The sequence below is a fragment of the Aplidium turbinatum genome, chromosome 10 (assembly GCF_918807975.1).
Source record: "Aplidium turbinatum chromosome 10, kaAplTurb1.1, whole genome shotgun sequence".
Classification (NCBI taxonomy): domain Eukaryota; kingdom Metazoa; phylum Chordata; class Ascidiacea; order Aplousobranchia; family Polyclinidae; genus Aplidium; species Aplidium turbinatum.
In genome coordinates this window covers 26,426,146-26,440,898 of record NC_137481.1, presented here as the reverse complement: position 1 = coordinate 26,440,898, position 14,753 = coordinate 26,426,146, and the positions used below count along the sequence as shown (strand labels likewise).

Below are 14,753 nucleotides of genomic sequence, written 5' to 3'. Positions count from 1 at the left end.
TTGGTGATAGATATGAAAACTAGGGCTGCTTCTTAATCAGAATACCAAATTTCAGCTTTGTAAATGCTTTAGATTAAAAGTTATGAAGACCCAAACATGGAGGAAAATGTACATGCGAACGCATTTTGAGGAACCTTGGTGACTTTGAAGGACTGTTATTTATAAACGTCTTGAGATAATGAGCTGAAATTTTTTTTGTGTTCATTATACATCAATATGAAACTTTAGTGTGAATTTCAAGAAAATCTAAGAGGGTCGAGCTTGCACACCCTGTTGAGTTGACATGGAATGACCCATGTGTGTATTATGTGCAGCTTTCAAAGTCGGTAGCAACCTTAAAAATGCTTTCGATCGCCCTAAAAATTTGACAGGATTATTTTTTCAGGTATTGACACGATACAAGAGGGTGCCCCATTGAATTAAAAACAATTTCAATTTATGAATCACCCTACTATATATTCATTATTCATAGCCCAGCCACCTATGGATTTGGACCAAAATTTCCAAAAAATTATACCATATGTCTTGGAATGTAATTGTTGTACTGTATTTTAAAATCAAGATTAAATTTACTTATCCCCCCTCTCTAATCGAAGATACTTAAGCTCAATCTAAGACTATAGGTTAATTCTGATGTCAACAATTTTTAGTAGTAGTTCACTCTTAATTCGGTGATGACCTTTGTTCCTCCGTCGGACTTCCTGTAAACAGCAAACACCTAAATTCCTCCTTCTCAGCTCTTCACTCACCTCAGTACCTCTACAACGCAAGCTTCCTACATTTAGACTTCCCAGTCGTACTCCTGAATTTTTAAAAGCATTGCCAGGCGACACGAAGATTGTTTGCACCCCCTGCCCATTTCAGGGCTGCCGGGACTGGGGCCATTCTTTCTTTAATATTTATCATTAGGATTTTTTGGTGCGTGTGTTTCTACACGAAGCACTTGTCTGCAACGACTCCTCCATTTCTCTCGTTGGCATCTTCAAGTTTATTTTTGTCAGGTCATCCTTCACGATGTCTTCCCATGTGTTCTTTAATCTTTCCTTTCTCATTTTTCCTGTCACTACCTTATTCACTTCTTTATGATTTTCTTATCTTTGTGATCTTGATTTTACAATTTGTATAATTATAAACAGATGAAATAAACAGATGAAACCAAGCAACAACACGGCGTTACACAAATATACTAAAAATACAAACGTTTTTGCTTATACAACATGTTAGCATTTATCAAGCAGCTGAACCCTGAATTTCCAATAAATGCACAAGAATGAACTAAACAATGCACATCAGATAGCGATTTGATTATAGGTGGGAATACACATCACGTGACAATTTAATTAAACACATTGAGCAGACAATGAGGCACCTCCTGCAAACAACTACCTGTTGAGCCGAGGATTGCAAGATTTGTTGTGCATCGCTTTGTGGATTTTAGTATAGAATTAAGTTTTTAATTTTTTAGTATAGATTTTAAAAGACTGATTTTAAAGAACAAATGATTGATTTGTTTGCATAACACAAGCTGTACAGTGTACATACATATCAGGGATGCTACATTAGTATGTCCATTGTCCAGTGTCCACGCGACATTTGGCCACGAAAATAAGGGAGTACTTGGATTTAGCTAATTTAAACCAAAAAAGTGCCATTGAAAGCCATATTCAGGGTGATCAAACCAAGTGTAGTAAATCTTCTCCAGGACTGGTGCAAGGAGAATATGGCAAGGTTTTGGCCAAAGAAATTATGGCCTCCATCCTCTCCTGATTTAAACCCAATGGACTTCGCAATATGGAGTATCTTGGAGAGTGAAGCCTGTTCTTCAAATCATTCAAGCGTTTCATCTCTGAAGGCAAAATTTTGCACTTGTTAGAAAAAAATATCATCAGACATCATTCGTGCCTCAAACAGTCGTGCACAACGGACTAAGGCGTTTGGTGAAGGCAAAGGGGGGATATGAGTACATTTTGTATATTTATACTTTTCTTTGTATTTTTATTTATATGTATAAATTTTTTCCTGTTTGGATGTACTGTTATTTCAATAAATATTTGTCTACAGTTGGTTTGATCACCCTGTAGTTGAATGCCAATCGTGCTTAACGCTCTATCTTATCCTTAATTTCTTTTAATTAATTGTTTTTTTCCGCTCTATTAGTTATTTTATTGATCGTTACTAGAAGGTACTTCAGCCACCATGAATCCATGATGTTTTAAATATCTCTGCTAATGACTTCCAGGCATGTTTCTTACCGTTCGTGGTATAACTGAGCTTGGAGAAGACTTTGCCTTGCCGACCTGCCCAAGCTTCATCAATATCTTCCACCCGGTGAGGACTACTGGATTTTCACTACTATTTCACTTACATAGACTTCGAAATAAATTTTAAGTAGCATTGACAACCAGTGTCTGATATGGTTGTTAGAAAAGTGCTTAAATTTTTCATTGGAAATGTGATACAAAACGTTGTTTGATTAAAGTATACAATACATGTAAATCAATTCCAACGCCTGTAGCAGAAACACAGGAGTTTTTTTTAACAAATTACCGTATAAAATTACATGCATTGAAGTGGCGTACCATGGCGTTGCAGAGGACTACAATTGCGAAAAGACCACAACCATGCGGTTATCAAACCAGCTTCACACCGAACCCAAATGTGAGAGTCTACATCACACCTATTTGAGAGCCACGCATGGCACTACTTCTGTTCATGCTGTTATTAAAATACTTGAGCAGAGCAAAGAAGCTTGAGCAATGGAATAAAGCTGTTAACAGCATTGACTTCTATCGCTAACAAAGTTGCATAGTAAACCAGTTTGGTTTTACCCCAATGATATGCAGGGAGTTTCAAAAAATTTGACGTGTCAATTTACTCAAAAATTTTTAATTCAAAATGACGGGTGTTAAAAACTTGTAGTTGGACTAGAAATTTCGCTAAATATATTTTTTTTCAAAAATAAATGACGTCTTGCTTGGTAAATCGTTCCTTAAAAATTCAAATATTTGACAATTTTTCAAATTTTACCGACCTCTAGAAATTTTCATTTACAACTTGTAGGTTCTGTGACGTCATAGTTTGCTTCCTTTTGAAGCTTGCTAAGGAGGTGTGAGATATCAAATGAAGTACTATGATATCATAAAGTGCAGAAATGCTAACAAAAAAACTCTCATTAACCAGCAACTTTTACCTGCGATGACTGCAATTAAAGTAGGTTAATTCGATTTAATTCAAACTTAGAATCAATTAAGCTTAGTACCGGTAGTTGTTGATTAACTAACTTTTGTAACAGAAAATACTATTGCTGTATGACAATTTTTATTTCAACGCATGCCAAACTATCAGTTAACAGTAGATGTTAATCAGAAAATATATTTCGCACTTGCTAGTGCATCTTCAGATCAGAACTGAAGATGCACTAGCAAGTGCATAATATATTTTCTGATTAACATCTACTGTTAACTGATCCCTGGTGCCTTAGCAATTGAGGTTTTAGCTTTGAGATATGGACCAGGGATCGTTGCAGAACAAGACTAGATCAGAAAGTGAGGCAGACTCCGACTCAGATCAGCAGCAGCCTAGAGCAGTTAACTACATGCCAAACTATTTTTATCATGTTACAGATTAACAATATTATAGAGCTAATTATGATATCAAAATCTTTTGTGCGATTTGATTTACTGTAATTTCAAACGGTGATTGATATGGATTTAAAGCGAAAAACCAGGAGTAGTACATTTACACATATGAACAATCTGATTGGAACTGGAAGAGAGCTGCTGCCATCTGAATTGCCTACTCTACGTGATGTGTTGAGATGTGGCCTTCTGCTCAGAGAAGAGTGTAGTGAAGATGTTAGAAACTATCCATCAACAAGCCTTGCTAAAGATATCTACTCAAAAGTGATTGACAAATGGAAGCATGCTAACTGTTGTTTCATACCCCCAGTAGTAAACTCTAGGGTAAACATTACACGGAAGATTCAAGAAAATTGGGAGCAAGCCAAAAAAATATCTTTAGGGAGAGGAAAACTACATCAGAAAGAAGCATTCATTAACAAATTGGACAAGGTGTTTGACATTCTTACTTGCAAATGCCGAATTGTGTTATGCTCTGATTATGGGTGCACTGTCAATGGTATTTGCAAAAAAAAATTTCACATACACTGCAAGTGTAACAAAGATGTGAAAATCCCTGTCAAAGAACTTGCATTTATCAAAAGTCAAAGAGAAAAAAATGGATCTTTGGGACTATATCAAATTGGCTTACCAGATTATCCAGAGCATAGCAGACTAATAAAAGAACTAAAACGACAAGAGGATAAAAATAATCTATTTAAGTTTAGCAAACAGCAAGAAATGAAGATTGAAACCACAATCTCCAGTTGAAAGTAGCACAGAAGACTTTCAAAGTGATGCATGCGTTGAAAAAGATCCAAGCTACGATATTGAAATGCAGACACCAAGAATGTCTTCATCTGCTGCTCAACAACCACAACGATCACAGTATAATCGACTAGAAATTCCTCACGTTGCTATGCAAAGGATTCAGTACGGAGTTGGCTTGCGCGCAACAGCTGCTATTACTACAGCAGCATATATTGATGCTGGTTTAGTTACTGGGAATGATCACACTTTTGTTGTGGATCATAATAAAGTCAAAAGGGCTCAAGAAAGAGTGTCCGATTTCATGAGCCGGACACCTCATGACGCATCGGCAGTTTGCTCAATTGAATGCATTTTTTATGATGGTACCGTAGACAAGATATAACAAAGATTATGTTGCATGCCGACAACTCGAATCAACAATTTCTCAGTATGATCAAAGAAGAGCATTATACGATATGCAGTGAGCCTGGTGGAAACTATGTCTGCCATTTTACCCCAGTAAAAAGTTCTACGAAAAAACATGCCGAAGTTATTGCTGATCATCTGGTTAATTTTTTGAAGGAGACTGGAAGTGACAAAACCCTGCAAGCAGTTGGTGGTGACTCTACAAATGTCAATACTGGTTGGGAGGGGGGTTCAATGCACTGGGTTGAAGTTAAGCTTGGTCGAAAACTAAACTGGTTAGTTTGTGCACTTCACACAAACGAATTGCCACTCCGGCATTTAATAACCTGCTTGGATGGAAAAACTTTATCTAACAACAAATGGGCTGGAAACCTTGGGAAAATGCTATAGAACGCAACTGACTTGGAAATACATCAATCCTTTTCCAAGATATCTATTGGAGAAGCACTTATTCAACTTGAAGATAGTGTTGTAGATAATTTTTCGACTGACCAAGCATATGGTTACAGGATGACACATGCAATCAAAACTGGAAATCTTCCCTCGGATTTGGCTCTCTTACACATTGGCCCTGTCAATCATGCTAGATGGTTGACCACAGCAAACAGATTTTGTCGAATATGGGTTTCGAAGCACAATCTAAAAGGAAAAAATCTCAAAAATTTGAAATTGATTGTTGAATATATTGTTGGTGTCTATTACCCTTGTTGGTTTCAAATTAAAGTCAAGCACAATTGGATTGAAGGACCACGGCATATTTTGTTTCAGCTTCGTCTACTTCAACAGCAAAACAAATCTGTCATACAAGCAGTTTTGCCGACAATCAAACGATCAGCGTGGTATGCATTTAGCGAGATGATAATTCAAACTATGTTGTGCTCAGAAGATATGGAAGGGAGGAAAAAGGTCTGGAAAAAATAACAGCAATAAGAGGCAGTGACAGAGTATCCAGTTTAGGTGATGAATCTGTTCGTCCTAGAAAGACTCCCACAATTAACATTAATGCAACTTCTTTGATTGAATTGATCGATTGGTCAACAGAAGTCTATGAGCCTCTTTTAACTGTTATGCTACCATTGGAAGAAATCAAAAAGTTTGTTGATACGCCAATGAAAGTCCCTGAATGGCCCTGCCACGGCCAAGCTGTAGAAAGATGTGTAAAGATGGTGACAGAAGCTGCAAGCCGAGTTTACACCCACGAAAAGAGAGATAGCTTTGTTAGAGTTCAACAAGCGAGTCGACAAATTATGAGTAAAAATGAATCGAAACAGGATTTAGCTCAAATGACAATGCCTGCAACTTTTTAAAACTATTTTTGTATTTGTGAACAGCATTTCAGACAATTTTGCAAACTGTAAATTGTTTCCTCTTATGTGCAAAGTTTGAAAAATATACACAATTTTTGGCAAATATAGGTGGTTTAGGCATTTTTTCACTAAATTTTCAAGATTTCTACTAAACAAACTTGTTTTGCTTACTTGAAAGAACAAAAATTGAACAAATAATTGTTGCTTATGTCAAAAAATATAATACAGAATAAAGTGTCAAAGAATATTTTAAACTGGGAAAGAATCAACTTAAAATAAATTTAAAAAAAATGTTTTTTTGAGAATATTTTAATTTTTTGTTAATTTACCAAGCTAAACAACTAAAACTTATTGAAAAAATTGCATATTCTATCTTACTACAAGCATACACAAGTTTTTAGACCCCAGCATCTAAAAAAAAAAAAAATAAAAAATTTATTGCTATAATTGACCCGCCCTAAATTAGTCTTGTAACTTTGCTAATTATCGTTTATACGATCTCAAATTTTAACAGTATGCACAGATACAACATAAAATTTTATCTTTTAATTTTCAGGCGTTTTTCTTTTTAGATATTTGAATGCCATACAATAGGGTAGAAAAAGCATTTTGTGTACCGAGTGTTCTAGAGAATGCTAGAACACAGTTGAATAAGACTGTGCAGCGTGCATTTGCGCAACGATTTGGAACAAAAAGGCCAGATGGAAAGCATGGCATAAAAAGTTCGAACAAGAAGGTTGCTTGTGCAGAGTAAAAGGATCTGGGTGGAAGTCAACGCCAGTAGAAAATGTAGAAGAGATTCGCAGAAAACTTGTAAACAGTCCAACAAAGTCCATAAGAAGAGCGAGTTTTGAAGTTCAAATTCCCGCACAGGCTTCGAAATTAGCGTCGGCAATCGGCAATTGCCGAGGTGATTGCGGACGCAGATGCATGAATGGCGCATTCGCGTCGGCAATCGTCGTCGGCTCCAGCTCGTGTTCGAGCATTAGTTTTGTCTTCAAATTGAATTTGGTTTTGGATGGTGATGTCGTATGTGGCTTTGGAGGCCCAGTCTATGATGGAAAAGACGTGGGCAAAAGTCACATTGTATGGAGGGTGGGGGACGTGGTAGTTTTAGCATCATAGATCCGCCGCCAATGTGTGAGACCGGGCTGGAGGCTTCCAGCTCTACCAAGCCTGCCCCGTTACCCGTAATATCATCGCCATTGGGCTTTGTTTCGGTCCTGGTCCGAATTGAGACAAAGACCATTCGCTTGTGTGGTTGTTTAAGGTGGTCGTGACTACGCGAGGGCTACGAACACACTCTTGGCCAGCTCCATGTCCACTGCGGTCCAATAAGATCGGAACGTGCAGATTCAGGGGAACCGATTGCAACGGGCTGCCGGGTGCTCTGTTCATTGAGGCCCGCCTTACAGGATGCCTACCCGTCAGACACTGCCCTCTTCCGCCAAAAAGAGATTGCCGTTGGGGACTTTTACGTGTGTCTATTAGCCCCAGGAGTTGCTAGGGATTAGCCTAGTTTTCAGCCTGGGTTCACCTCTACACCACGTTGAGGCATCTCCATAAGATGGGGGCTGAACAAAGTCAGCTCCCTAGACACTCCGATTTCGTAGAGGTATATATCAGACTAGGATGTTGATTAAATCTTACTATTGCTGGATGTTTTATTTGGGTTACTTTCTACTTCGCTGGCGCTTAGGCACGTGCCCATCTGGGAGAATTGAATCTTTTATAGAAATATTCTATTTGCATTGATTTATCGCCAGTAGACGTCAAATTATTGTAAGCATATACTCCTTATTGCGCCTCGTTTTCCGTTATCTCGTCCAGCTGATATAGCATCTGATGATACCGATTCTGACTAGTTCTTTATCAAAGTTTCAAACAGACTTTGTGTTGCTCGCAGTGTCCCAATTGTGCCAAACTTATGTTAGCTTATAGGTAAATCGAGGCAATCTTCTCGCAGAGAGCTATTAATTTGTTACTGGTACCTGGTTGAGCAATTAACGTTATTTTATGATAGTACTACGTCGCTAGATATCGAATTAATGTAAAACAAACGTAAATTTCTTATTGAGCATTGTTGTTACGCAATATAACCCGCCGGAAAATTAAATCGATTTGTGCTGACTCGAACGTTGAATCAACCCAAAATTAACTTACTTTTCCTCCCCCGTGAGTTATTTCACGTGAATTACCGTAACAGCGTGCGTATCGCGTTGCTCGCTTTATCGCTACTCTTGGTATTATTACATCACAACAAATCAAAAAACAATGCGGTCGTGATAGACTACTCTAGTATATTTATTTTCGCTTCTCGTTTTACATGTTTTGGTACAATCTTTTCGTAATAAATGTTCACAGCAATTGCCGAGACAATTTCAACTTTTGTCGTTTGGCCTCGGCAACGTTTTTGCCGAAGTAAAAATATGCTAATTTCGAAGACTGCGCAACAACAGTGTGGCGTGCTATAAAACATTGCCCTACAAGCTGCAACTCGTCCAAGCGTTAAAAGCAGACGACAAGGTAAATTGTAAGAAGTTCTGTATTGAGATGCAACAGAAACTGGAAGAAGACCAGTTCGATGAAAAATTGATGAGGCCACTTTTCAAACAAAGTGGTGAAGTGAACAGGCACAATGTTCGAATTTGGGGTGAAGAGAACCCCCATGCCACAGTGGAGCATTTGAGGGATTCTCCAAAAGTGAATGTTGCTTGTGCAATTTCCAAGAAACATGTTCATGGCTGGTTTTTCTTCGAGGCTGATGTGAATGGCGATGATTATCAGCACATGCTGGATACCTGACTTATGGATGAACTCACTGCAAATGAAGCTGAGGACTTCATTTTCAAGCAGGACGGTGCTCCACCTCACTGGAAGCTTTCGGTACGAGCTTACTTTTTTCTAGTGTCTTTGCTGACAATCAATGAGAATGCTAAAATGGCCCCCGCGCTCGCCCGACCTGACTCCCTGTGATTTCTTTATTTGGGGATATGTGAAAAGTATTTAGTGTACGTATCTTCTCTGCCCGCAAACCTAGTACAACTGAAGCAGAGAATCACTACTGCGTTGGAGACTGTTACAGAAGACATGCTGCAACGAGTTTGGGACGAACTCGATTGCCGACTTGACGTGTCCCGTGTTGCTGGCAGAGCACACATTGAAAATTTGTAAACATTTTTGAAAACGATAACACATGTGTTGTGCTATTGATAATAGCGTGCAAATGACAATTTGATTTGATAATTTGACATGAAATTTAATATGTTTACCCTTGTACTTGTCAAGTTTCATTGGCTTGGAGTACATACTTTTTGAGATATTTAAGTCTCAAATGATGTCAAATTTTTTGAAACACCTTGTATACAGAGCAACATCTACAACCTACTTTGGTGTTCAGCGCACTTTCTTTGTTGATAACGCTGACTTCTTTACTCATGCGAAAAAGAGTCAAATAATAGGTACGATATACAATGTAAGGGACCATTGATGCATGTGAAAGTGAAGCTTATTGTAGTATCGAACCATGCTGTAACAGATCGTTGTAATTGCGTAAACCTGAGCTACTCAGCTTGATAAGGTTGCTCACCTCATCAAAGTTGTTAGGTATGAGGTTGTACAACATTATTGACCCTGTTTATTTTAGTTTGATCCGGTCGCTTACCGAGTTGAACCGCTCATCAATCCGGACATTATGCTTAAACCTGTTCTGGTGCCACATTACAAAGGAAGGAAGAGGCTGCATTTGGGTGAGTGATTGCAAGGATCTTCCCACTAACATCTTAAAATGAGTTAAAATGACTGCAATGAACGTGATATTGACATTGCAGAGTTGAAAGAAAGCCTTGGCAGAATGGGTCAGGAACTGAAGCATGGGATCATGAAGTCGGTTAGGTTGGCCATTGGAAGCATGCAGAGGTTCGCGCAATCGCATTGGAATCAAACCCAGCAAACCACTGAAGCAGCGGTAAGCACGCTGAATGTTACTGAATTGCTTCATTGACTTGACTTTGTTTGCCAGTAATTTTTGTTTTTACACTGAAACATCGTTGGTCGGTTCCAAATCGTTGAAAATCGTATCTGGGCTGTCAGACTTTTCTCGTTGTTTTTTAGTTTTTGCATCTTTGCAACAATAACACGTTTAATAAAAAAAAACATCTTTATCATCATTTTCAGCCTGTGGTAGCCCACTGCTGAGCGAAGGCCTTCCTTTTGCTTGCCAATCTAGTCGATCGTGTGTTTTTATGCACCAGATTATTGTTCCGTTATCTTTGTCAATTTCGTCTCTTCATCTCATTTTTGGCTTTTCTCGTTTGTTTTCCCAGGGTGTCCACGTTGAAATAAAAATTGCAGCATAGAAACAATAAATTGAAATGGATAACTGTCAGTTGCTTACATCAACCTCAATATAACATTTGTTTTCATGCGTAATACTTAACCGAACACTTAGCAGTATAACCGATGTTTCAAGAAGTGCCATCGGTTTCTGGCGTATTAGCGCTTGGGACAGGACAGTTGCCCTGATGGAGGACATGCCACCTAATCACATCTGTTTCACACCATCCAGTTCTTCGCACCACCAATGCATGCCACAGACCTTTACCTTTGTGGAAAGAAAACAACCAAACCAGCAAGCGCCAAGGAAATACAGTACCTTGTGTAGAAAGGAGCATTCTTGTTAGCAATCAGTACAAGGCTGACTAGTGACTACTTACTAGCACAGCGAGCAATTGCGATTCGATAACCACAACGGTGTAGCATCCACCCTAGCATTTAAGCAATTGCACCAAAAAGCGATTAAGACCATCCAATCAACTATGTGATGTGCATGAATTAGTGGTGCGATACTGAGAAGCCCTGCCAAATGGGCGAAACATAGTGTCTATCGCTGTAAATTATTACCACATAATAAAATTTGGGCATGATAAAATCCCTCCGACTCCACAACCCTGGTTAGGAAAGGCACTAGCTATAAAATTCTGCCTTAAACATGAATGGTAGTGCCACGTTTGAACAGCACGGATCAGAGGGGGCCACCTCTGGACCCTCGAAGGTCGATCTGGAGGGCATATCGGCAGCCCCGGACTGGTGTAACAGGGGCGATCAGGGGTTCATCCCAGCAGCCTCAGACTGGGTTGCGACTTGCAAACAGAGGAAGAATGACAGAAAAGAGAGAAGCCAAACTGCGTATTGGAACTTTAAATGTCGGAACCATACACAAGCGAGATTGTGGAGGCATTGGCATCTGTTGTATTTAGGAGACTTCATGGAGAGGAAAATCTGCGACATGAGCTTGAAGAAAAGAAGAAAATTCCGAAATACTGTCGTGGATGTTTCCACGGTTCCTACAACAGCGATTACAATCCACTGGTTGCCAAGTTTAGACTCCGACTGCATCAAGTTAAAAAGAAATAAAACATTGATTGGAATTTCTATAAGAATGCATATAAAAAAAAGTTCAGTATAACCGTTAGTGCGCAGTCAAACTCAATTTCTAATTGTCTCTTCTTCTTTATCTATTGCAGATGTAATTATCACGCTATTCCTGATCAGGACACAACGATGTGTTGAAAACGTTTGAAAAACTTTGTACTCGTTTGTTTATATTATGTTCATATATTCTTTTATGTAAACAACATAACATATTTTTAGTTAACCCTTTAACGTTACTCAGTGTAATATGTCAGAGTAAGTAAAATATCACATCCAAAGGTAAACGACTCTACGAATATGCCTTGGGAGGTAAGAAGGAAAAATCATGAAATAATTCCACGCAAAGCTGAAAGTTTATCAATAATTTTATTGAAGATGCTCAAGAGGAGTTTTTACCTTGAAGTTCATCATCATCATCATAATCCATCGTCGGTTTGTTCCCCACTAGTGGGGGTGGCCGATTGTTTCCGCGCAGCAATTGTTTTAATCCCTTTTCTCCATTTCACCCTGTCCCTTGCATCTTCCTCCTTCAGTCCGACTTTTTTAAATTCATCCTTCACTTGTTGTTTCCACGTTCTTCTTGGACGACCGCGTTTCCTCTTCCCATCCACCTTTAGATCTAGTGCCTTTCTAAGAAAACTTCCTTCCTCCCTCCTTATCACATGTCCATACCATCTTACTCCATTTGCCCTTGCCAGTTGGTCTATGGTCTCTCTCATCTCTAGCATATCCAACAATTCTTCAGTCCTTTTTTCCCTTCTCGTTTTCACCCCACACATTGCTCTCACCATTGACCTTTCCGTTCTTCTCAGGATTGCCAGTTCACTCTCTCTCAATATCCATGTCTCACTACCATATAGCATTGCAGGCCGCACACAGCTCCGATATACTTTCCCTTTCATCCTTAGTGAGAATTTTCTGCCATACAACATTTCCCCACATTCCTGGAGTTAACCCAACAATCAAGTAAAACTTCAAACATTTAGTTATTCAACATCAACTGTCGATTTCCTCACTTATCTCAACTCAGGATATTCAAATACCAACGGTGCTCAGACCCACACATTTGTGAAGCTACATATTCTACAGAAGTTGCGGTCAATGCCAAGAACAAGTTGAGAGTTGAGGATCTAAGTTTTGCTGCACAATTTCTGTGGCCAACTCTCATTAAAATTTTAGTTTTTTGAAGCAATTTCAAGTATCTCAGTAATATGAAGCCAACCGTCATGATTAACAAATCAACAAAAGCAAAATTGCTTCTAATGTTACACTTGTTCACAATTAGGGGCACGCAAAGCATGTGATCATTGCTGAGGCTTGTCAGGAAAACGGTTAAGAACTACTGACCTAAAATATGCTGACGACACCGTCTTGATTGCTGACTCAGACTTAAAAATACAGAACGTACTGGATATTGAGTGTGTGAAAAGCAGGATTTTGGCATGGAACTAAATAAAAAGAAAACAGTAACAATGGTTATAACAAAGAAAAAAAGAATCCGAAACTCTATTTGTAATATATCAGTCAATGGAACAATTCTTAACAGTCCAAAAATTCTAAGACGCTGAAACTGTGGTGAATGGGGATGCAAAGGACTGGAAATAGGACTCAGCGTAAGAACAGCTCAAGGTTCGTGATGTTCTTTTAAATATCTTATGCGCGTCATTAGGTGGAGGAAGAGGTTCACAACATGACCGAACAACTGATGGGGAATCACCATTCATCTAACGAGGGCGATGATACAGGTTGGTTGGTTTCGATGAAATATGAAGATATGTTGTCCGGAGTTGTGGCAGGTTTGGTGAAATAGATTGACCCTTCTAGACCGGTAGATGGGTGTTTGACAACGCTCTAGTTCATAGTAGATTATAGAGGTCTCGCCCCGACCATATTTGATAAAGTCATCGAACAAAAATGGAAAACGCCGTACTCGAGTGAAACTCCCAAACTCAGTTGGTGAAACTCGAGCATGGCGTCCTCCATTGCTGTCCAATCCGGCCTCAGTGACCTCAAATTCTCACCTCCTTGATTTGTTTATATTTGATATAAAGTAAATTTTTACTTCACAGCGTCCATTACGTCGGAAGTGGAAGATGTGGACCTAGGAAAGTTGAACGAAGGAAAGCGGATTGACTACGTCCTCCAGGAGAGGCCACTAGAGAGCTTCAACGATTACTTGTTCGCTTTCCAGAGCCACTTATGTTATTGGTGGGTGTGCCTCCACTCGGTGTGGTCATGAACTAAGGATTTTTTAGTTACGGGATCGGACATTCTTAATTCGGAACCATTAGCTGATTTATGGGGTACTTGCCCCCAAAGATGAATAAAAAGTTTCCCTTTTTTGCAAAATGCTAACATCGGACAAGGGTGGGGCGAATTTGGGACAGTAATGGGCGAATTTGTAAATTGTGGATGGATAAACGCAATAGGAGAGAATTTGACTGCTAAATTTTTCTCCGAGAAACGCCTTTTCACGTTTTCGTTTTTAGAGCCCAAATTAAGATAGTTCTTTTGTACTTCGCTCAGACAAGGTTAATATTAAATTTGCCAGTTCAGTTAAATTGGATTAAATTTTCTTTGAGAAGTTAATGAGTCATTTGATATAATATCTGAAAATACTCCAGAATTGTATGAAAGTTAACATAAATTTACAAACGTTAGGTTCATCTAGCATCATTATTGCAAAATTAGACAATTTTATCGGCACCTTTGCCGGAAAGCAAATAGCATCTGGTAACACTACTCAACAATCTCCCATAATGTTTTCAGCAAGACAGGGCTGCCAGCTCCGTGGTTTCCCACGGAATTGGGCTGGTTGTGTTTCTGAGTCGCTGGGAAATTTGAGCAGTTGCTGGTTATGGACTGGTTTACTTGTTTGGTTTCTTTTTATTTTGAACCGACTTTCATGGAATTCATGCAATTTCTACTTATTTTTTGTTTTGTTTTTTTATGAGTTATTTTGCTCATCATTTCCAATTTTGGACTAGTTTGGGGTAGGGTTTGTTTCAACTTGTAACGATTAAGCTCTATTTGTGCTGGTAGTAGCAAATCACCAGACTTTTGCTACACACTTTCGACCCCCTTTCTGCACACTGGTGTGCCGCAGCACATAGAGAAGCTCTGGCCTACCCAAGGGTGTGCAACCTGCGGCCCGGGTGTGCAAACTTTTATCCCCTCTCATGTTTGTTCGTGAAACTTTTTCTCTTTACTCACATTTGCA

General features: G+C 39.0%; 1 protein-coding gene across 1 annotated transcript in view; it reads left to right on the top strand.

Moving 5' to 3' along the window:
• Window positions 1-14,753, top strand: part of LOC145778027 (triacylglycerol hydrolase DDHD2-like) — an 89,791-nt gene that overhangs the window by 62,772 nt on the left and 12,266 nt on the right. The window contains exons 13-17 of the mRNA XM_082589418.1: window positions 2,240-2,328; window positions 9,747-9,849; window positions 9,931-10,067; window positions 13,203-13,278; window positions 13,603-13,741. Coding sequence (XP_082445544.1) covers window positions 2,240-2,328; window positions 9,747-9,849; window positions 9,931-10,067; window positions 13,203-13,278; window positions 13,603-13,741 — 544 coding nt within the window. The remainder of the gene's footprint in view (window positions 1-2,239; window positions 2,329-9,746; window positions 9,850-9,930; window positions 10,068-13,202; window positions 13,279-13,602; window positions 13,742-14,753) is intronic.